Consider the following 24,971-nt stretch of genomic DNA (forward strand, 5'->3'; position numbering starts at 1 on the left):
TCCTGACGGAACTCCAGAGAGAGCTTCCCCCACGACACGAGCTACTCAAACAACCACACTGCAACATCTACCACAAGCCATAGCATCGCTTCGGTTTCACGCCTGGAGACCATCCAGCATCCCCTCACAGAGAGAGGTGTTCCGCAACAAGTTGTGGAGCGGATGTCTCGACATCTGCGAAAGTCATCCGCAGGGGTCTACCAGGCGAAATGGAGTGTCTTCTGTGGTTGGTGTTGTGAGAGAGGTACTTCTCCCCTTGATGCCACTATTCCAGCAATAGCGGAGTCATTGTATATCGGCGGGAGGGAATGCGCCTTTCGCTCTCGGAGGTGGAAGCCTATCGCTCAGCCTTTAGCCTTGCCTTCAGGCTGAAAGGAATAGACATTTCCTCCTCGCTGGATCTTTCTTCGCTCATACGATAAGAGATCTCCTTGCGAACCATTACGCCAGGCTTCTGATCGTCACCTGTCTTGGAAGACAGTGCTCTTGTTCGCTCTGGCCTCGGCCAAGCGTGTCAGCGAACTTCATGGTCTCTCGTACGACGTCGCCCATTCAAGAGGATAGGTGGAGGTAACGTTCAGGTTCGTCCCTGAGTTGGTTACTAGACTCAAAATCTTGGAGTCCCGGACCTTCGGTTCGACTCCTTCAGGATTTCGAGTCTCCGTTCTGTAACAGATGACCCAGACCTTCTCCTACTATGCCCAGTAAGGAGTCGGAGGGGTTATCTTAAAGAGCAGCTGCAGTTCGTCCTCACGTGCAAGCCCTGTTTGGGAGCACAGGGAGGATCGAGAGGAGGGTCATCAAGAATGCCTTTTCAGCCTGGATTCAAAGGGTCATCCATCACGTCCTGAATCCAGACCCTCCTCCATCACGTTGCCTTAGGGCACACGATGTCAGAGGCATCGCAACGTCCCTGGCCTTCAAGAGGAACTACTCTGTGACGCAGGTGCTACAAGCTGTAGTCTGGAAGCGTCTAACGACCTTCACTGCCCACTACCTACAGGACGTGACCCACAGGAGCCTCGATACGTTTACTATCAGCCCTGTGGTGGCTACACAACATCTAGTCTAACCTCAGGCTCCTTTATGGACAGGTAGCAGAAAGTTGAGGGTATTGTTATCCGGTTTTAGACTACATGAATGAAAGAAGTATGTCTGGCCCTTACTTCTTTCTTCATCCTCCCCTGGATTCTCTGCATAGCTGACCTCAAACCTTTGCAGGTAAACCATGCTTCCTTGTGTTCCTAGTATTAAGTTAATACTGTCGCGTCCCCCATACCCTGACGAGGTGGTATTGGGAACGTCCTAGCCTAGAATTCCAGCTAAAGGACTTCAGGTCGACTTCCTAGGACAAGTAACACTTCTTCCCTCCACACACAAGCTTATGTAGGCCGCACGTTTCTTGCATAGCAAGAAACTTGCGAGGTGCAGGGACTCTTTTTCTCGAGTGCTGCTCACTCGGATTCTGAGTCCCCGGGTAAGCCAAAGCCAGTAAGGCTGGGGACTTTCAACCATCCTAAGGGTAAGTCACCCTATGTAAATAGCGGGGTTTGTATTTCGGTTACGGAACAAATGACAAATTCGGAGATAATTTGTATTTTTCCTAACCATACAAACCTTAGCTATTTACATATATTTGCCTACCAGCCCTGTCCCCCAAGGCAAGTCCTACCTCTAAGTGAAGTGAAGCAGTTCACCGGTGTGTGAGGGGGGGAGGGGTAGCTAGCTACCACTCCCCTACCCCCTTGCTAACTAGCGCGGGGGTGATACACCCTCGTTAAAATTCTAATGGCTTGTCATTTCAGCTACGCCGAAAGTAAACCCTATGTAAATAGCTAAGGTTTGTATGGTTAGGAAAAATACAAATTATCCGAATTTGTCATTTTGAGTGGGGAAAACATAGTAGGAAAACAGCATGGTGCTACTATAGCGTGAGGCCTACCACGCTACAGTGAGACCTTGTTTATCGCGGTAGATAGGTTCCAGACCCGACCGCGATAGGTGAAAATCCGCGAAGTAGTGACACCATATTTACGTATTTATGTAACATGTATATTCAGACTTTTAAAACCTTCCCTTGTACGTAGTACTGTTAACAAACTACCCTTTAATGTACAGAACACTTAATGCATGTACTACAGTACCCTAAACTAAAACAGGCACAAATATTAAAGGCGATTTTATATCATGTGTTTCCTAAATACGCCAAAAAGCACAATAAAAAATGGCAACCAATGTTTATTTACGTTTATCTCTGATCATAATGAAGAAACAAACGCATTTACACATCTGTGTAAAGGTTAGTTTTTGCATCGATATATTGATTATTCAGTACAGTATGTTGATTTTGTTATTACCAATGTTTTACTTCATTTTTCTTAGGACTTCCAAATGAAATGTTTTTCTTTATGACGCCGCCTGAAACGACGGCGTCATAAAGTACGCTCAGTAAACAACCACGCTCAGTAAACAAAGAAGGCATTTAACGCGCATGATGAAAGTGATAAATATTGATACTACAGTAAAAGCTTTTAGAAAATATGTTATTACAAATATTATTTACCGTATCTATATAAAATCATACAGTACATACTATACATAGCAAAGCAGGAAAACAATTTACGAGAGAGAGAGAGAGAGAGAGAGAGAGAGAGAGAGAGAGAGAGAGAGAGAGAGAGAGAGACTCGGGATGGAACCTTTATCCAAAAGCCAGCAGACACTGTGAGGACTATTTCAACACTATGGCCTGCGACTGTGATTGTTGTATATCATACCAACAGCATCGTGCCTCGATGTTCAACACCATCGCCCGCTGGCCCACCGACGTAGTTGACCAATCCGTGTTTAATCACCATGTCAGGTGTAGATGTGAGGGGTGCAAGGACGTCTCTACCAAGCTTCTTAATTACAAGAAGAAAGCAACTGCTAAGAAAGGGACTAACACCCCTCCCAAGAAAAGGAAGACTCCTGAACTTCTTTCACCAGTGCCAGTACTAGCCCCACCATCGCCACTTGTGACTGCAAGGAACATCCCAGCTACGCAGCCAAAGAAGCCTCTGCCGAAGTTTCGGCTCTCACACATGGACAGCAAACTCTCTACGCCTCTGTTGCTGTCATGGCTACTAAGCCAGGCATGCAACTCACTACCAGACCCAACAGGAAAGGTGATCTTATCATCTACATCAAGGACGTTGAGACAGCCAGAGTCCTCCAGGAAAACCCAACTTTAACGCTGCCGGATCCTGCTTTTATCAGGAAGGAAGCTGTCATCACCAAGTATCCTGTGACGATGCCTATCACCATTGCAACGTCGTGCAGCAGCATTGACTGTGCTATTCACTGCATGAGCAAAGACAACGTCCCAGTTCGAGGCCTCATTGCCACCTTCATCGGTTCAGTTCCCTCCAAACTGGATCTAGGAGTCCGAGGAACTTTCCCCATGGAAGAATATACTCCTGAGCTCCTTCGATGTTATAGATGCCAATGTTTTGGACATCACAAGGAAGAATGCAGAGGCCCCATCATCTGCGGTGTTTGCAGCCAGAGACATTGCACAGAAGTGTGCATTAAGGCCAATAAAGAAGGACGACATACCACATCCAAGTGCCCCAACTGTTCTAGGCCACACCATGCTTAGAATAAGCGCTGCCCAGAACGTCTCAAGAGGATTGCAGCTATGAAAAATACATCCTCCAAACAAAAAGAAACCAGCTCCATTCCAACCACCGAAAGACCAGCGACCTCCTCGCCAGAGAAGACAGAGCCAGCCAGCCATTGCTCCTGCACCTGCAACTGCTCCTCATAAGGACCAGCATCGACCCGCAACTGCTCCTCATAACGACCAGCACCGACCTGCAATTGCTCCTCATAAGGACCAGCACCAACCAGCAACTGTTCCTCATAAGGATCAGCACCGATCTGCAACAGCTCCTCATAAGGACTAGCAACGACCCTCATCCTCAATCCCATCCCAAACCTTGGCTCAAGAAATTGAGTCCCTCACCTAGCAAGACCTCATACCTATCGCCTTCCCGATCCTTACCAGAGTCCTTTCCTTATCCTCGACCTCCACCTTCCGGCAGCTCCTGCAACAATTCCACTTTCCAGCCACAGAGCAGGGATAAACCTCTTTGCTTAAACCTACTCCTTTTCTCTCCTACTGCAGTTTTTAAGTCTTTCCTGCAATGTCAAGAACAAATGAAAAAAAAGATCTGCCTCCAGTGTACCAACTGAGAGAATGAATACAGGTTCATGCAAATCGCCTACCTGCTTTGTTCAACCCGTTTTCTGGGTAAGATCCCTATTTGAGGCTCACCTCAATGGGTCGTAAAGATTTCTCTTTAGAGACCATAACACCTTGATTATATCACAAGCTGAAGGATGTTTCATGTGAAGGGTAGGTTAGCTCATTACTAATGGCAAGTACAGGTAAATTCCATAAAGAGGATATATCCACTCCTATTAGCCTCAATACCTGGCTCAAGGCCAAACATTACCCTTTCAACGCTTACACTGAGAACCATTCTTCCTTTAATAGGTAAGCAAAAATTCCTACCACTAGTGAAATACAGGGAAGAGGAGTAATCCTTCAATGACGTCAACTACAGAAGATAGCCTTATTTGCTGGATTCACATTTTTCGTTGTCCCACTCAAAAAGCCTCTCTCGGAAGAGATACTGCATAATCTAAACTAGTGAAGTGATAGGGAATCCACTGATTTGTGGAACCTCTGCAAGTGGGGTTGACAGAGCATGTTTTGCCAATGGGGAATATATCCTAGAACCTCTAATAGTAGAAGCAGAACGTCCATGAACCATTCTGCTTGACTAAGAGAAGGGAAGGAAAATGACAAACCAGGAGATATGGCATACACTTTGCCATATCTTCACTTGGTCAGTTCACTGACACCTTTGGTCAAATCCTATTAGATGCTTGAAGATCAGCTTCCGCATTAATTTTCTCGCACAATAGCTTTCCGTAAATACCATAGAGAGTTCCCCACATCAGGTTTTTCGCCCAGAAGAAATAAAAATGACATACAATATCTATCAGTTTTTTTTTTTTTTTTTTTTAAATGGGAAAAGGATAATGAAACTGTTAAATTTGTAATTGAACAAGCAATCAAATGTGTTGCAAATGCAACCAACATATCATATATGACTTTGTTTCAGATTTGCAAGGAAAATTAGGTCGAGGCTATTAAGCATACTGATAAAATTATAAAGGAAGACATGAAAAATGACGTCTGTATTAACTAATTCATTGAATCTTATGTGATAGAACTAGCTTCATCTGACAAAGAGTCACCATAACCACGTTTACTAACTGAACCTTTGATTTTTAAAAACTTATTTTCCATTAATTAAATAAATTCGAAAACAATATACTATATAAAACTTAGTTAATCAAATCATTTGTAAAGGACCCTGTCTTTTACTAATTAATCAGAATTGAGAAAGGAATTTATTTGATATCAAAATTAAGATTATTTCTGTTGGTATGATAATCTTTTTATAACAATTTTGTTCTTTGTTATATCTAAGAGTTTCAAATTGTCACCACGTGGTTGAAAACAAAAAGAGCCAAGGAAGCAATTTAGAGAGAGTCAAATTGAAGGATTATATTCTTAGACCGGTCAAATCCCCGTGAATGACTTATTAGCTGACCCTTTTCTCCTTTTCTTGGCTCGCCCATAGATTAAAGCGGTCAAGCCAGGTGTGCTTTACAAATAACCCGAAGGGAACTGGCACCGTGGCCATTGGCCACCGAGTTCCCTTCTAAAATTTCAGATCTTTGGATGAAAGTGCTTTGTTCATTACATTTCAGACGGTAAAGAATGAATGTCGAGGCTGTCCCATGAGTGTTGGAACGAGTCCTCGAATACTACTGCTGGGTCTGACACTGGTGAGCAGTAAACCGCCAGTTTCCTCTTGAAGATTGTAGTGAACATGTCAAGCGTCTGTGAGCATCAAAATGTCAGGACCTTCGCCACTACTTGGGATCTAAGAAAATTAGGCAGACCTTCAAATTAAAAATTTAAACAGACAAATTAAAAATAATGCCAAGTCGAACAAGAAAATACCAATACCTCCCACATCAAGGATAAATTAGTCAAACCACTTAAACAGTCAAGTTAAGTATATAGGGAACACACCTTATAGACACTGTGTATATATATATATATATATATATATATATATATATATATATATATATATATATATATATATATATATATATATATATGTATATATATATATATATATATATATATATATATATATATATATATATATATATATATATATACATATATATATATATATATATATATATATATATATATATATATATATATATATATATATATATATATATATAACAAATTCAGTTGTTTCTAGTCCACTGTAGGATAAAGGTCTCAGATATGTAAATTCATGTATGAGGTTTGGCCATTTTCATCACCCTGCTGGTAGTCATGCCCCTACGGGCCAACCAAGGGAAAGGCCCGTGCCAACAACAAGTGTTGGCTTTAATACCCCAACAACAACAATAGTCATGCCCTCCCAGAGAAATCCAAAACCACCGATGTGGCTTATAGCTGAATGAAAGGGGATTACAGGGAATTATTTTAAAATATGCAAATTGATTCAGAAAAAAGTAGGAACTATTGCACCAGGCGATATATCTCGTTTCGGAAAAAATAGTTTCCTTATCCATGCCAAATCCAGTACACAGTAGGTAATATTGTCCAATATGAAAATAAATAATGATGACATTAAGTTAGATGTCAAACCCCACCTAAATTTTAGCTACGGAAGGGGCGTAGTTTTTAACAGAGACCTATATGATTTTACAGAGGAGGAGATACTGGCCATGTGTCCATTAAATGTTTGGAAAGTTCATAAAGTCCCAGGTACATCAATGATAATCCTTACGTTCCAGGATGCTGATGTACCTTTTCATATTATTATCGAGAACGAAGGGATTAAAGTAAGACCCTTCAAGCAGAAGCCATTGCAATGCTTTAATTGTTTGAAATTTGGGCACCCGTCCAAAGTTTGCAAAAATGAGAAGATATGTGGTATTTGCTCCAAATCTTACCATGGAGAGTGTGCACTTGGAGCCAGGTGTTTAAATTGCAGCTCGAATCACAAATCCACAGACAAGATTTGCGAGCTATATAAGTTGGAGGAAGCTGCCCTCAACAAATCAAACTTAGAACACATAAGTGTGACCCATGCCAAAAGACTATTAAATAAATCAAATACATATGCTAAGGCATTAAAATCAAACCAACCTAGCACTGCCAATAGCTCAAAAAAAAGTATACTATCTGACAAAATGTCAAATAACGAGGTAACCTTATCACCTCCTGAGGCTTTACCACGGTGTATTAACACTAGGTCATTGCCCATTGCTGTACAGCCTTCAGCCGCCATTACAAAAAGTAATACAAACCTCTCTCAGGCCATGTCCTTGCCTGATCTGATGGAGGTTCCACTTAAGACTAACTTACCTGATGCACCTGTTGTGGGAAAGGTGCAAAAACCTCGAATCCCACCATCTATTAATCGCAAAAGAGAGAGACCTCCATCTCTCTCTCCACCCTCCATTAGAAACGTTAAGGTTATGATATCAAATAAATTTGATGTTTTGTCTGTTGATGTTTCTAATGAACCAGAAGATGGACTGAATAAATCAGAAATTCAAGTTGAGGTCCACCATCCACCTCAACAAATAGATAAAAAGAATACAAAGAAAATCACCAACGTTAAACCCAACATAACAAGACCACCTCTGAAGAAACCTACTGGTAATAATGTTACATTAAAAACTTCTAATGGGAAGACCTCATCCAAGATGTCTTCCAGAAATAATCCATAGTTTTCTCCTCCATTTTGCAATGGAACTGTCAGGGTTTGAGGGCGAAATATGAAGAACTTAAGCTCCTAATTCATGAGCATTCCCCCATAATTGTATGTCTACAGGAAAGTATGCTTGATTCTAACACTCCTAGTCCTCGAGAGTATGTTAGCTATAGAACACCATATAATCAACAAGCAGGGAGCCATGGCGGAAGTCTCATGGACATTCGTCGAGATGTTCCCCAAATACCCATGTCTATACGTACAACCCTGCAGGCAGTTGTTGTACAAATTGATATAGGGAGAAAATATTCAATATGCTCTCTGTACTTACCTCCAAATGATAATATTTTATATGATGATTTAGCAGAGGTCATTCAACAGCTCCCTCAACCTTTTCTCTTACTGGGAGATATGAATGGTAGACATCCTTTATGGGGTGATGTTTTGGCCAACACAAGGGGCAATATTATCTCATCAATTGTGGAGAATGAGGATGTGGGACTCCTTAATACAGGAGAGCCCACACACTTCCATGTTCAGACAGGTACTTTATCATGCATTGACCTTTCAATTGTAAGCTCTAACTGCCTTCTTGATTTTGATTGGAGGACATTAGATGATTGGCATACTAGTGATCATGCACCAATCATTATAAACACCAACAAAGGTCCGCCTTTGCAAAGATCGCCACGTTGGAATCTAGACAAGGCAGACTGGGTTAAATTTTGTGAGCTAAGTGAAATCGAAGGGAGAGCAGAACAGTTTGAAAGTGTTGATGATGCCATAGACCTACTGAATGGAACTCTTCATACAGCAGGAGTCAATTCAATTCCCAAAACAACAGGGTTATTCAAACGACGACCAGTCCCGTGGTGGTCTTCAGAACTAACTGCACTCCACAGAGCCACAAGAAGATCTCTAACACGATTGCGTAGACGCAGAACTGATGAGAATTTAATAATGTACAAGAAATGTAGAGCACAGTTCCGTCGTGCCATGAAAGAAGCAAGGCGCCAGTCATGGATGTCTTTTGTTTCCTCTATTAACAGTAGAACACCACCATCTTCTGTGTGGAGGAAAGTAAAAAAGATAGCTGGCAAATTCACCCCCAACCCACCACCAGTGTTGAAGGTGAATGGCCAGTATGTAACTGAAGCAAATGAAGTTAGCAATGCCCTGGCTAATCATTTTTCAAATGTATCCAGCAAGTGTGAAGGAGCCCCTGGTCACCAGTATAGGAGCACTGAAGAAAAGAAAATTTTAAATTTTGCAACAAGAAGGGAAGAGTCGTATAATTCTCCTTTCACTGAAAGAGAATTTGATTCCGCACTTGCTCATATCAACGATACAGCCCCTGGACCCGATGGAATTCCATATGCAATGATTAAACATGTACATTTTAATACAAAGCTATTTATTTTAAGCATTATTAATAGAATATGGCATGATCATAGCTACCCAAGTGTATGGGAACTAGCCATTATTTTAGCCTTTTTAAAACCCGGTAAAGACAAGTTTTTAGCAGCAAACTATCGTCCTATTGCATTGACATCTTGTTTATGTAAAATCATGGAGAAGATGGTCAATGCAAGGCTGATATGGTACCTTGAAAAGAAAGGTATTTTATCACCGATTCAATGTGGATTCCGAAAAATGCACTCAACGACTGATGTGTTGATACGACTTGAGTCATCTATTTGTGAAGCCTTTGCTTCCAAACAGCACCATGTTACAGTATTTTTTGACCTTGAAAAGGCATATGATACCACATGGAGATATGGTATTCTTAAAACGATTCATGAATTGGGATTGAGAGGAGAGCTGCCACTATTTATTCAGGCATTTCTTTCACGTAGAGTTTTTCAAGTGAGAGTGGGGGAAACTCTATCAGAGAGTAAGTGCCAGGAAGAAGGAGTTTCTCAGGGTAGTGTCCTGAGTGTAACCCTTTTTGCACTAGCAATTAATGGGATATCCTCAGCCATTCTCCAGGATGTTCTCTCAACACTATTTGTGGATGATCTCTCAATATCATTTGCTGGCACTAGAATGGCAATGGTTGAGAGAAAAATCCAACTCTCTATTGATAAAATTATCCAGTGGGCTGACATGAATGGATTTAAGTTCTCGACAAGTAAAACTACCATTGTCCATTTTTGTTGTATCCGGGAAGTACATCCAGACCCGGATATATACATTAAAGGTCAACGGATACCATGTGTATCGGAAACCAAATTTTTAGGTTTGATATTTGACTGTAGACTTACATGGGTTTCTCACCTAAAAGCGCTAAAAGCTAAATGTGTTGAAGCTCTGAATATCTTAAAAGTATTGTCCCATACATCATGGGGGGCAGACCGCAATACTATTTTAAAATTATACAAGGCCTTGATTTTTTCCAAAATTAGTTATGGTTGTGAGGTATATTCTTCAGCCACCCCAAGCCGGTTAAAAATATTAGACTCGATACATCATGCAGGTATTAGATTATCTACTGGAGCTTTTAAAACCTCGCCTATCCCAAGTCTCCTTGTTGATGCTGGAGAGTTACCTCTAGACCTTTACCGAATGTCTTCCATTCTTCGGTATTGGTTTAGATTGCAAAGACTCCTTAGCTCTCTAGCCTTTCAGACTGCAAGCCTTGTAAGACACGCATCATACTTTGAGTTGCACTCAAAATCTCCTCAACCTTATGGCTTTCGGGTGAAACGATTTTTAAATAGTCTGGATATAATTAGAAATAAGGTACTTCCATTCAAGGTATCATCAACGCCTCCATGGAAATTACCTGACATATCTTTTTGTAAATACTTTATTGGAGTTAAGAAGAATATGACTGACTTAGAATCCAGGTCTCTTTTTATGGAACATGTCGAAGAACATAGGGGATCGACTTTTATATATACTGATGGCTCCAAATCTGATGCTGGCGTTGGATTTGGAGTACATAGTAATGATTTTAATTGTAGAGGTGCACTTCCTCTAACAGCTTCCATATTTACTGCCGAACTGTATGGCATATTAACCGCTATTGAGAAAATAGCGTTGGAAAAGGAGGGTAATTTTACAATTTTTAGTGATGCAAGGAGTGTTCTTCAAGCTTTAGAAGTTTTTAATTCTAGTAACCCTCTAGTTTTAAAGATTTTAGAATGGCTTTTTATTATTGGACGGAAAGGTACAACTGTTCGATTTTGTTGGGTTCCAGCACATGTAGGTGTGTCTGGGAATGAGAAGGCAGATTTACTGGCGAAGAATGCGGCATCCGAGTTGCTACCAAGGAGGTATCCCATTCCATGTAACGATCTCCTACCTTACATCAAGAAATTGGTTTGTGATAAATGGCAACAGCACTGGGACAGTCAAGACGGCAATAAAATGAGGGAAGTAACAAATATCATATCACCTTGGAGGTATAACATGATTCCCCGAAAATGGGAGACGACTCTTTGTCGTCTCCGTATTGGTCACACACGGTTGACACACGAGTTTCTGCTGAAGGGCCAACACCAACCGTATTGCGAGGACTGCTTAGTACCTTCAACAGTGAGGCATTTGTTGACCGAATGCCCTAATTTTACTAACTTAAGAAATAGATATCTGTTTGAGGCTCGAGGTGAGGATGGCAGGTTTATCCTTGCCAAGATTCTTGGACATGATGTGTCTTACTATGCGAGCGGAATTTTTAGATTCATTTCAGAAGCAGGTCTTCTGAAAACTATTTAACTATTTTAATGACTTCTTAATTTTTATGGTTTTAATCGAATTCTCTTTTAATTTTCATATGCAGTAAATGGTATCGGCGTCAATGACCTTAGATGTCAGGATGCCAGAAAACTTTCAATCAATCAATCAATCACCCTGCTGGACCAACTTTACTACGGGCCAACCAAGGGAAAGGCCCGTGCCAACAAGATTAGGCTATAATACACCAACAACAACCTAACATTAGTAAATCAAGGGAAAGGCCCGTGCCAACAACAAGAGTTGGCTATAATACTCCAACAACAACAACCACCTTTCACCTACGGGCCGACCAAGGGAAAGGCCCGTGTCAACAACAAGAGTTGGCTATAATACTCCAACAACAACAACAACAACAACCCAATTTTCAAACTACTACTATCTGTGAAATGATGGCCCTCTACTACTACCACCATCATCCTTATCCTGTCTACAAGTTTCTCTACCACTGAAAACCTTTCAAATTTTCCTTTAATGTGATAACCTACCTTATATTTTTATACAGGTTACCCATGGGCCAACCAAGGGAATAGCCCATGCCAACAAGAACTGTTGGCTATAATCTACCACCATTGTGGATTGATGATAGTGGGAGATTTTTGTCTGATCGCTTACACAAAATTAACCTAGTATAGATGGCCCTGACTAGTACACCTTTACTGATCATGGCAATACACAAACCCTTTTGCCAAATACATTTCATTATTGAAATACCTCTACATCATTTAGAGAGGAATTCCTTCTTTTAATGGTCTTCCGCCCATACCAGAATTTGAACCTAAGCTTTGGAACTCTGAAACCTAAGTTTGATCCCTGGCCCAACTAATATAACTATCATGCAGTAAGCTTCCACCTTGGAATAACATTCATTGGTCCTTAGTAAATTCGATTTTGAAAAATGTTGGTCTTTCCATAATTGCTAATATTCAAGTCAGGTCTTTCCATGACAAGCAGTATAATTGGATTAATATATGCCTCTAATTAAATAGAGGCAAGTCAAAGTATATTTGTTCCTATACGAAATATAAACCATCGCTTTAATGTGCACAAAGGTCCGATTGTAACACTAGCCTAATAAATTGTCTAGATTATCAAGAAAAACAAAGTTTTATGTAAAATTTGATGTAACTTTGCTAAATCTTCAAATAATAATTAAATAATATGTAATCATTATTGATTATTGTAAACTATAAATATTAGATTCTATGCAGTGCTGCACAATATGTCTAAAAATGAAAATTTGGTCAGTGAAACTTCTATCTTTTCGAAATCCTGCTAGTTTATCTCACAGTTTTTCATCAATCTTTCTCTCCAGTCTCTTTCGAATAAGAAGAATACATATGACATACGAATTATGACTCTGTAGTTATTGCAAAATGTCAGATCTCCTTTTCTTGCCCTACACTAGTAACTTCCATTCATCGGATTTTTCTCTTCATGCCACATTCTACAAACTAATCTTGTAAGTATTCTGAGTTATTTCATTTTCGACATCTTCTCGGCAGTTATTCCATCGTATCCAGAGTGCTTTCCAACTCTTGAGTTTTTTAATGATAAGTTTGACCTCAAACACACTAAATTCATTCATGGGCACATCAAGGTCTTCATCAGTTTCAGGTATATCAATCAAAATATTCCCCTTGTATCTACTATTCATAACCTCACTGAGGTGTTCCATCCAACGTTGTCTTTCCTCCTCTTCTGTTGTTATAACAAACCCATCTCTCTTTATGATGGGTAATGCTTCTTCCTCTTTGCCCCAGTCCAGTTTTCATTAATAATTCTATGAGCGATGCTTACACAATAGCCACTTCCTGCATTCATAGCCTTCTTAACCTCATCTGCTTTACTGTCTAAACATTATCTCCAGTTATTCCTTGATTTTCAATTGACCTTACTATCAATACCGGAATTCTTAGCATGCCTTACCTTGTAATTTTTATCACTTCCTCAAAATCTTTCGACAACAAATTTCTATCTGCATCTCCTTTTTATAGTATCCCAAGTATCATTTGATATCAATGACTTTCTCCATTTAATTGTGTGTCATAAGACTTCACTACCAACTGACTGATACATGTTCTTAATATCATACCATTCTTCATTAATTGTCGGCTCCACGTCTTTTGAGTCTCTAGGACTACAAATCGATTCCTACATTCAATTGCAAAGTTTTTAGAAACCATTGTATTCTATCTACCTTTCTGTTGGGTGCTTTCAGTTTTAATTTCAGTGTGGTAATGAGGAGCTGGTGATAACTACCAATATCTGCACCTCTATAGCTTCTTACATTTCTCAGTGTTCTCATTCTCTTTTTATTAATAGCAATGTGATCTATTTGATTTTTGTAATTGCCACATAGTGATGTCCATGTATATTTGCCAATGTCCTTGAGCTGAAAAAAAAAGAACCACCAATGACAAGATTATTTGCTGAACAGAAACTTATGGAATGGGCTCCATTTTCATTTGAAAATGAGCCAAGCCCCTATGCACCCTCACATTCTATATCCTTTGATTATTCCTTCAAAATTTAGCATTGAAGTCTTCAATCACACTTTTCATATCTCTCTGTGGGATCCCATATTTTGCACTTTGCAGTTCTTCATAGTATTCATCTTTCCTTTCTTTAGGGGAATCATTTCTTGGTGCATAGCAAACTATGATATTCATATTGCAATGCTTTGATTTGAACTTTGTTAGTAACAATCTGTTATTTACACCTTCCCATTCGGTTAATGCCTTTTCTGCTCTTAGTGTCATCATTTCCACACCTCTTACAACACCATCTGTTCTTCCTGAATAGATATATATATATATATATATATATATATATATATATATATATATATATATATATATATATATATATGTATATATATATATATATATATATATATATATATATATATATATATATATATATATATATATATACGGCTTTGGTCTAAAGTTTCGTTACCAATCCCTCTACAACGTGTATCACTTAGGGCCAAGATATCCAAACTATATTTCATAGATTCACTCTCCACTAGTTGTAATTTCCCAATCTGATTCATGGTTCTTACATTCCAATAACCAATTTTTAATTTTTCTTTAGTATTTATAAACTGGGATATTGTTAGCACCCCTCTACGCCAAGGACTGGGGACAATCCGTTTTCTTCTCTCTAAATTAACTGACTAAATCCATAGAGAATTCATTGGCTAGATACCTCACAGGACAGTCGGTTCCTTGTGATGTGCAGCGCCTGTGTAACTAAGGCAAGTGACCCCTTTCGGTCCATAGTAATTCTAGTAAGATCAACCACCAAGCATCAGGAGTAAAAGCCAAAGAGACAGTGAGCCTATCACCTTAGACCCAATCCATCACCCTGCTGCCAGTGCCTTCATGGAGATATAGGGTGGCATTTCCTCCACACCCAAAGATCTCATTACTCCACTAGGTTGCTTATCCACTTATACGAGTACAATAGTTGGCAAACATGGATTGCTAGGATATAACGCCAAGCACGATTAATAGAAATATAAAAAGCAACTTTGATGGTATTTGTGGACTATGAAAAAGCCTTTGATAGTGTACACCGACCAATCTTATGGAGAGTACTGTTTAATTATGGAATTACCCTTGAATATGTGAACTTGATTAAGTCTGTTCATGAGCATAGATAGTGCAAATTTAATGATAATGGAGTCTTATCAATTAATTTCCAGTGAGCAGCAGAGTATTCCAAAGGAATGTGTTATCACTTATGTTGTTTACCTCCTCATCGATTCTGTAATGCGCAGAACAGTTGATTATGCTGAAGAAGGCTTGGCCTGGATTGGTGACAGGAAATTAGCAGACCTAAAGTATGCTGATGATGCTGTCCTTCTTAGCAGACCACCAAAGGATTTACAATACTTGCTTACCAGAATGCATGAAATATCACACAAGGTTGGGCATAGATGACGGAGATGATAAAAACAGAGTATGCAATGGAAAATGATATATCTCTAAAAGGAGAAAGGATTAATGAGGTAGAATTATATAAGGATTTAGGAATATGATCTTTAATACAAGGTCTTTAGCATTAGAGTTTAGTGAAAGATTGAAAAAAAACAAATCAGACAATTGCTAGGCTCGGTAAAATTTGGAAATCAAATTGCCGGAAGTTACATAGAAAAATCGGACTATATATCAGTTTAGTGAGATAGGTGTTACTATATGGAGATGAATCATGGTATGACAATGAAACAATCTCCAATAGATTAAGTAGATTTGAGAACAGAGCCCTCTGAAGGATATTGGGAGGTGAATGGCAGGACAGGATTAGAAATGAAACTATAAGAGAGATTACTTGAGTGCATTATCTGGATGAGATCATGATGAAGGGTAGATGCCGATGGTTTAGGCATGCTCTTCGCACTCACCAAGAAAGATTAGTTCACCAAACATTCAGTTGGGCTCCAAAGGCACAAGAGGACGATCCAGGCCTACATTCCTAAGGACTACGAAGAGCGAAGTAAATGATGAATGGATAAGTATTGAATTAAAAGTTCAAGATAAAGGCGACTGGCGAAATCTAACAAAGGCACTTTGTATCAATAGGAGTAGGAGATAGATGATGATGATGATGATGATGATGATGATGATGCTAAATATTGAAAGAAAATTGTCAAAATCTGACAATTGAAAGATAATGCAAATAAGGCACAATGTACAAAGGATGAACACCAGAAGTAATAAGAGCACTTGAGGAAACAGAAACCTTTGAAGTTAATTCTGGATTACACCAGGGTTCAGCATTTTTTTTTGTGGTGGTCATGGATGTGTTAAATGAAGATGTCAGAAATGAAGAGTTGTGGCAGTTGCTATAAGCAATTACCGCTGAAATGAGGAAAACTTGCAGACAAGGGTTTTAGAGTAGCAGGAGATGTAGGAAGGGGTGGCTTAAAGGAAAAGGTGGATAAGACTGAGGGTACGGTGAGCAGTAGGAAAGGTAGGGATAGGTTAGCCATGAATAAAAGTAGAGACTTGATTATAAAACTCCTGGAGCAATTTACATATTTGCCTGAAGTTGTGAATAGGAGGGAAACAGCCAGCGGGAATTGGAGGGGAGTAGGGGGAGAGAAGAAAATTCCAATCAAGCTCGAAGTAAAACTCTATAGCACAGTAACAAAACCAGTGTTAATGTATGGATCAGAAGTGTGGGCTCTAAGACTAAAAGAAGCAAAGCTGGTGAGAAAAGAGATGAAAATACCAAAGTGGATTATGGAAATATCACTGCGTGTAAGTTTGGATAATTATAATATAAGAAGATTGTCAGGCATAGTTAACACTGCATAGGTGATAAATAGTATCACAACTGAGATGGTATGGGTACAGGTTGAGGATCGAGTATGGGGAGGAAGTGAGTGATGTATGCTTGTCAGGAATCTGTTAGGCAGAGAAGATCGAAAGGGAAGCAAAGATATTTTTTACATGGTGAGATAAGGTGAAGGATGATCAGGAAAATAGTTGGTGGAAGAGGATGCTTTTGATAAAAGGCATTGAAGAGTGAGCATCAAGCTCCGCTCTTTTAACGTAGAGTTGATGGTATAAAATTCAAATAAGACATACCCTAACTTACAATACTGAATAAAAGGGCCCAATCTGTGTATGAGCTAGGTGACTGTGTGCTGATTTTTCCTGTAAATTGTAATCTAAGAATGCCTCTTAAGTAAAAAGTAAAAAGGAATATTACTGATATCGCCATGATGAACAATAAACATCACAAATTTAAAAGGTAATTTGTATTTTTCTTAACTATACATACCAGAGTTCATTTAACTTTTAACAAGGTGTCTGTAGTTGTCAACAGTTACTGGCCAATTGTAAGGCTGGAACGCCATTTTGCCAGTACACGGAAAAGTCATTTGAACTTCAACTGAGATTTTCAGGGAAAGTGATAGAAGGAAGTTAAGTTATACGATTCAGGTTTGTATAGTTATGAAAAATACAAATTACTGATCTCGGTTCGGATAGATGCGGGAATTGCATCCTTGACACTTCACATATCAGGGTCCAATGTAAAACTTGGGTCATGGTCTGGGAAATCAAGATAGTTGTAAAGCCATTCTCTGTTTTAGACTAGTCAGTCTGTGATGTAAGGCATAAACAAATGATGGATTTGCCTGTAAAACACCATCTTCCCCCTCATAAGGAAGATGCTGAAATGAACACTTCTATTTAGTAAAGGAAAAGCTTCTAGCTGAAGGTGATGCTTACATTTATCAATGACTGTCCAGCTATATGATTGCAAAAGCTACACCAATAGGAAGGGGAAAAATAGAAGAAAATGGGACAGGTACTCTAACTCTCAACCTAGAATTACATTGTGTTTGCTTTCTTAGACTTCACAATTTTGGCCAAGTAAAGGAGCTAGCGGCACTTTATTTGCCTGGCAGGAAGTGGTGTAGCATCCCCAAAAATAATGAAAGTGCTCTAATGCTTATATATTTGAGCTTCTAAAATTTGAGCCACCAAGGTATTCTTCTTGAAGGCAAGACTGTTACCAACTCCTCTGATCTCAAAGACATATATCTTGACTTATTCTGGTGTTCTGAGTGAACTGGGACTTGATGCTCTGTCAATAGTTTCCTGCAGTCAAAATAATTGTGGATTTTGGTGACATTCTTATTTACTTTGGCAGTGCTTACATTACAAACAAGTTTTATAACCTGTGTCTGGGTTCTCTTGAGATAGCAACTTAGTGCCATTCCACGATACAAAATTAACTCATCCTCATGGTCAGTTACTTCCCTAGGCAAAGAATATTTAAAAGATAAAATCTGGAAACAAGAATTGACATATTTTGAGTCTCTCTTGGAATATTGAGAACAAATGAAATAAAGATCTACCTACAGCATAACCACTGACAGAATGAATTCAAGTTTATGTAACTCGCACACTTTTTTTATTATCCCGAGCGAGTAGAAACATCGTTTTCTGGGCAAGATCTCTATTTAAGGCTTCCCTAAATGGGTTATATTTATTTCTCTTTAAAGACCATAACACCTTAGTTATGTCACAACTCGAGGAAAAATCTCATGTGGAGGATAGATCAGCTCCATACTCCTGACAAGTACAGATAATTTCCATGATGAGAATATATCCACTCCTACCATTATCAATACCTGGCTCAAAGCCAAACAATACCCTTTCACCATTTACACTGAGAGGCGTTCTTCCTTTCATAGGTAAGCTAAAATTTCTGCACCTAGTGGAATAGAGGCTGCAAAAGAAGTATTCCTTCAATGAAACCAACTATATAAAATACCTCAATTTGATGGATGCACGTCTCTCACTGTCTCACTCGAAAAGCCACTCTCGGAAGTGATGCTGGATAACCTAAACCAGTAAAGTGATAGGGAAACTACTGATTTGTGGAACCTCTACAGGTGGGGTTGACAGAGCATGTTTTGCCAATGGGGATGATCTCTCAGAACCTATTCTGGTACATGCAGAATATCTGCGAACCATTCTGCTTGAGGGTGCTTTGGAGCTACTAACCGCTTTGTTTATTACCCTTCAGAGATGGTAAAATAGTGGAAAAGAGTAAATGTCAAGGCCATCTCATGGTGTTTCATCCTCGAATACACCTACTGGGTCAGGCACTGGTGAGCAGTAAACTGGCAGTATCCTGTTGAAGTTTGTAACAATCAGTTCGATTGTCTGTGAGCGTAAAAATGTCAAGACCTTCACCGCTGTTAGGGGAACAAGAAAATTAAATGGACCTTCAAGATAAATATTTAAAAAGAAAAAATAAATAGAATGCTAGGTCAAACAGGAAAATATACATACCTACCACATAAACAGTACACTAGTCATACTACTAATATAAACAGTCAAATTGAGTATATATGGGCTACACGCCCTTATATTTAATGTATAAATGTATTCTATATATTCAACAGCAACAACAAATACAGCTATTTCTAGGCCACAATAGGATAAATGCCTCATATATGTCAATTCATGAACATATATCACAAGCACACGTGATTTCAATCAATGTAAATATCACCCACGAATGGCATTTAATACCGAATTCTATCTTGGGAATATTCAATTGGAATTCATTTTATGGTAACAGCTCCTGGCCGGGTGGAGGTTTGAACCCCCACCTGTTTGGCTGGAAACCATGCCTGCAGGGACTATACCGACTGAGCTATCAAGAGGACAATATATATATATATATATATATATATATATATATATATATATATATATATATATATATATATATATTTCCAAGATAGAATTCGGTATTAAATGCCATTTGTGGTTGATATTTACATATGTCAATTCATGTATGGGGTTTGGCCATTTTATCCCCAATCTGGCCATTGTGGATTGATTCGGATCATCAGGACCATCAACAACGTTCATCGTCTGGAAACTCCTATAACACCTTCGCTCTCGGGGCCGCTCTTAGTAAAATTCTCATTGCGGTCCTCGTAGAGTTTTGCCACCATGTCGGTCTTTCATATTGGAGACTCGGGATGGAACCTTTATCCAAAAGCCAGCAGGCACTGTGAGGACTATTTCAACACTCTGGCCTGCGACTGTGATTGTTGTATAGCATACCAACAGCATCGTGCCTCGATGTTCAACACCACCGCCTGCTGGCCCACCGATGTAGTTGACCAATCCGTGTTTAATCACCATGTCAGGTGTAGATGTGAGGGATGCAAGGACGTCTCTACCAAGCTTCTTAATTACAAGAAGAAAGCAACTGCTAAGAAAGGGACTAACCCCCCTCCCAAGAAAAGGAAGACTCCTGAACTTCTTTCACCAGTGCCAGTACCAGCCCACCATCGCCACTTGTGATTCCAAGGACTGAGAGCACAGACTCGTCCTTGTCTGTCCCTGCAACTCCTCAGCAGTCGTATGCAGCAGCAGTCAACCCTTCAACCGCCGTGCCTGAGTCCTCCAATGCCATGGAGACTGAACAGGGGGCCCACTCTACTGACTGCAACTGCACAGATTGCCTTACGACATTCCTGCAAGAAGCCTCTTCTATTGCAAGGAACATCCCAGCTACGCAGCCAAAGAAGCCTCAGCCGAAGTTTCGGCTCTCACACATGGACAGCAAACTCTTCTACGCCTCTGTTGCTGTCATGGCTACTAAGCCAGGCATGCAACTCACTGCCAGACCCAACAGGAAAGGTGATCTTATCATCTACATCAAGGATGTTGAGACAGCCAGATTCCTCCAGGAAAACCCAACTTTAACATTGCCGGGTCCTGCTTTTATCAGGAAGGAAGCTGTCATCACCAAGTATCCTGTGACGATGCCTATCACCATTGCAACATCGTGCAGCAACATTGACTGTGCTATTCACTGCATGAGCAAAGACAACGTCCCAGTTCGACGCCTCATTGCCACCTTCATCGGTCCAGTTCCCTTCAAACTGGATCTAGGAGTCTGCGGGAACTTTCCCCATGGAAGAATATACTCCTGAGCTCCTTCGATGTTATAGATGCCAACATTATGGACATCACAAAGAAGAATTCAGAGGCCCCATCATCTGCAGTTTTCGTAGCCAGAGACATTGCAGAGAAGTGTGCATTAAGGCCAATAAAGAAGGACAACATACCACATCCAAGTACCCCAACTGTTCTAGGCTACACAATGCTGGGAAGAAGCGCTGCCCAGAACGTCTCAAGAGGATTGCAGCTATGAAGAATACATCCTCTCCAAACAAAAAGAAACCAGCTCCAATCCAACCACCGAAAGACCAGCGACCTCCTCGCCAGAGAAGACAGAGCCAGCCAGCCATTGCTCCTGCTCCTGCACCTGCAACTGCTCCTCATAAGGACCAGCAACGACCCGCAACTGCTCCTCATAACGACCAGCACCGACCTACAACTGCTCCTCATAAAGACCAGCACCGACCAGCAACTGTTCCTCATAAGGATCAGCACCGATCTGCAACAGCTCCTCATAAGGACTAGCAACGACCCTCATCCTCAATCCCATCCCAAACTTTGGCTCAAGAAATTGAGTCCCTCACCTTGCAAGACCTCATACCTATCGCCTTCCCGATCCTTACCAGAGTCCTTTCCTTATCCTCGACCTCCACCTTCCGGAAGCTCCTGCAACAATTCCACTTTCCAGCCACAGAGCAGGGATAAACCTCTTTGCTTAAACCTACTCCTTTTCTCTCCTACTGCAGTTTTTAAGTCTTTCCTGCAATGTCAAGAACAAATGAAAAAAAAGATCTGCCTCCAGTGTACCAACTGAGAGAATGAATACAGGTTCATGCAAATCGCCTACCTGCTTTGTTCAACCCGTTTTCTGGGTAAGATCCCTATTTGAGGCTCACCTCAATGGGTCGTAAAGATTTCTCTTTAGAGACCATAACACCTTGATTATATCACAAGCTGAAGGATGTTTCATGTGGAGGGTAGGTTAGCTCATTACTAATGGCAAGTACAGGTAAATTCCATAAAGAGGATATATCCTCTCCTATTAGCCTCAATACCTGGCTCAAGGCCAAACATTACCCTTTTAACGTTTACACTGAGAACCATTCTTCCTTTAATAGGTAAGCAAAAATTCCTACCACTAGTGAAATACAGGGAAGAGGAGTAATCCTTCAATGACGTCAACTACAGAAGATAGCCTTATTTGCTGGATTCAGATCTTTCGTTGTCCCACTCAAAAAGCCTCTCTCGGAAGAGATACTGCATAATCTAAACTAGTGAAGTGATAGGGAATCCACTGATTTGTGGAACCTCTGCAGGTTGGGTTGACAGAGCATGTTTTGCCAATGGGGAATATATCCTAGAACCTCTAATAGTAGAAGCAGAACGTCCATGAACCATTCTGCTTGAGGGTACCATAGTAGAACCATTTTACGAGTGAACTTCAAACTCATTTGCGGCGTTTCCGATCCTCTTTAATCCCGATGTCTTTGCTTCACTAAGAGAAGGGAAGGAAAATGACAAACCAGGAGATTTGGCATACACTTTTCCATATATTCACTGGGTCAGTTCACTGAGACCTTTGGTCAAATCCTATTAGATGCTGTAAGATTAGCTTCCGCATTCATTTTCTCACACAATAGCTTTCCGTAAATACCATTGAGAGTTCCCCACATCAGGTTTTTCGCCCAGAAGAAATAAAAATGACATACAATATCTATCAGTTTTTTCTTTTTTTTTTTAAATGGGAAAAGGATAATGAAACTGTTAAATTTGTAATTGACCAAGCAATCAAACGTGTCACAGATGCAACCAACATATGATATATGACTTTGTTTCAGATTTGCAAGGAAAATTAGGTCGAGGCTATTAAGCATACTGATAAAATTATAAAGGAAGACATGAAAAATGTCTGTATTAACTAATTCATTGAATCTTATGTGATAGAACTAGCTTCATCTGACGAAGAGTCACCATAACCACATTTACTAACCGAACCTTTTTTTTTTTAAAAACTTATTTTCCATTAATTAAATAATTTCGAAAACAATACAATCACCAATGTAAATATACTATATAAAATTTAGTTAATCAAATCATTTGTAAAGGACCCTGTCTTTTACTAATTAATCAGAATTGAGAAAGGAATTTATTTGATATCAAAATTAAGATTATTTCTGTTAGTGTGATGATCTTTTTATAACCATTTTTTTTCTTTGTTATATCTAAGAGTTTCAAATTGTCACCACGTGGTTGAAAACAAAAAGAGCCAAGGAAGCAATTTAGAGAGAGTATCAAATTGAAGGATTATATTCCTAGACCGGTCAAATCCCCGTGAATGACTTATTAGCTGACCCTTTTCTCCTTTTCTTGGCTCGCCCATAGATTAAAGCGGTCAAGCCAGGTGTGCTTTACAAATAACCCGAAGGGAACTGGCGCCGCCGCCATTGGCCACCAAGTTCCCTCCTAAAATGGTTTGACTAACATCAATTTCAGATCTTTGGATGAAAATACTTTGTTCATTACATTTCAGACGGTAAAATGGCGGAAAAGAATGAATGTCAAGGCTGTCCCATGAGTGTTGGAATGAGTCCTCGAATACTACTGCTGGGTCTGACACTGGTGAGCAGTAAACCGCCAGTTTCCTCTTGAAGCTTGTAGTGAATATGTCAAGCGTCTGTGAGCATCAAAATGTCAGGACCTTCGCCACTATTCGGGATCTAAGAAAATTAGGCAGACCTTTAAATTGAAAATTTAAACAGACAAATTAAATATAATGCCAAGTCGAACAAGAAAATACCAATATCTCCCACATCAAGGATAAATTAGTCATACCACTTAAACAGTCAAGTTAAGTATATATGGAACACACACCTTATAAACACTGTATATATATATATATATATATATATATATATATATATATATATATATATATATATATATATATATATACATACAGTGAGCCCTCGCTACTTCGCGGTTCGACCATCGCGGATTCACCACTTCGCGGGTTTTTTTCATAACCCATATATATATATACATATCGCGGATTTTCAAAATACCGCGATATCTGAAGACTCCAAATACGATATTTCATTACCTGTAATTCCATTAATACTGTAATTAGTAATATCTGCTCTTACTGATTGTTCATTGCATTACATATGACCTAATTCAGCACAGAAAGAAATAAAACACGAAAAGAGAATGTGATCATACGATAATTCAGTACTGTATACAGTACGTAGTAAAATTAAATCGAACATGAAACGCAAATCAGATGCAGTCATACCATATTAGAATGGTGTAAGGCTGCTGATGGCTACTACTGTACTACAAATGTAATGGATGTGCATCTTTTCCATGAATCTTTTGTATGTATACTTACATAGTACTGCATCCAATAATATTCTTTGTTGCAAATATCACATCTCGAATAAGCGTACGAGAGAGAGAGAGAGAGAGAGAGAGAGAGAGAGAGAGAGAGAGAGAGAGAGAGAGAGAGACATATCCAACAAAAAAACAAGCGTAAAATAGCGTACGTAAAGCTGTACAGTATTATTATTATTATTATTATTATTATTATTGTTGTTGTTGTTATTGAAATTATTGTTATTATTATTATTATCATTATTATTATTATTATTACTGTACAGTATATGTAGGGTACCTTGTACTCTGAATTGGTAACTTACGTAGCATATAAGACGGGTTGTGATTGGTTCAAGCGCTGATAGATGACGAATCAGAACCCAAGTTTTGTTATCTAGCCTGTGATTGGTATTTTGCCCGCATCTCCAACCCGCAGCATCTACGTATTCGCGGTCACTTTGTCTCCCGCCGTATCGCTGTGTAGATGTTGTTAAGTTATTGTGGACTTTAATCTGTGCTGTGCGTGACTGTTTTA

General features: G+C 39.6%; 2 protein-coding genes across 3 annotated transcripts in view; both read left to right on the forward strand.

Moving 5' to 3' along the window:
• LOC137658691 (gastrula zinc finger protein XlCGF8.2DB-like) overlaps positions 1-24,971 on the forward strand; it is a 560,850-nt gene that overhangs the window by 28,975 nt on the left and 506,904 nt on the right. The window lies entirely within an intron of this gene.
• LOC137659087 (uncharacterized) lies at positions 16,607-16,936 on the forward strand. Its single transcript, XM_068394170.1, has one exon. It carries the CDS (start codon positions 16,607-16,609, stop codon positions 16,934-16,936), a length of 330 nt encoding a protein of 109 aa, XP_068250271.1.

Source organism: Palaemon carinicauda, chromosome 19 (genome assembly GCF_036898095.1).
Source record: "Palaemon carinicauda isolate YSFRI2023 chromosome 19, ASM3689809v2, whole genome shotgun sequence".
Taxonomy (NCBI): domain Eukaryota; kingdom Metazoa; phylum Arthropoda; class Malacostraca; order Decapoda; family Palaemonidae; genus Palaemon; species Palaemon carinicauda.

Excerpts from the sequence above, each read along its gene's own strand:
- LOC137659087 (XM_068394170.1), top strand. The coding sequence starts at position 16,607 with ATGAATAAAAGTAGAGACTTGATTATAAAACTCCTGGAGCAATTTACA.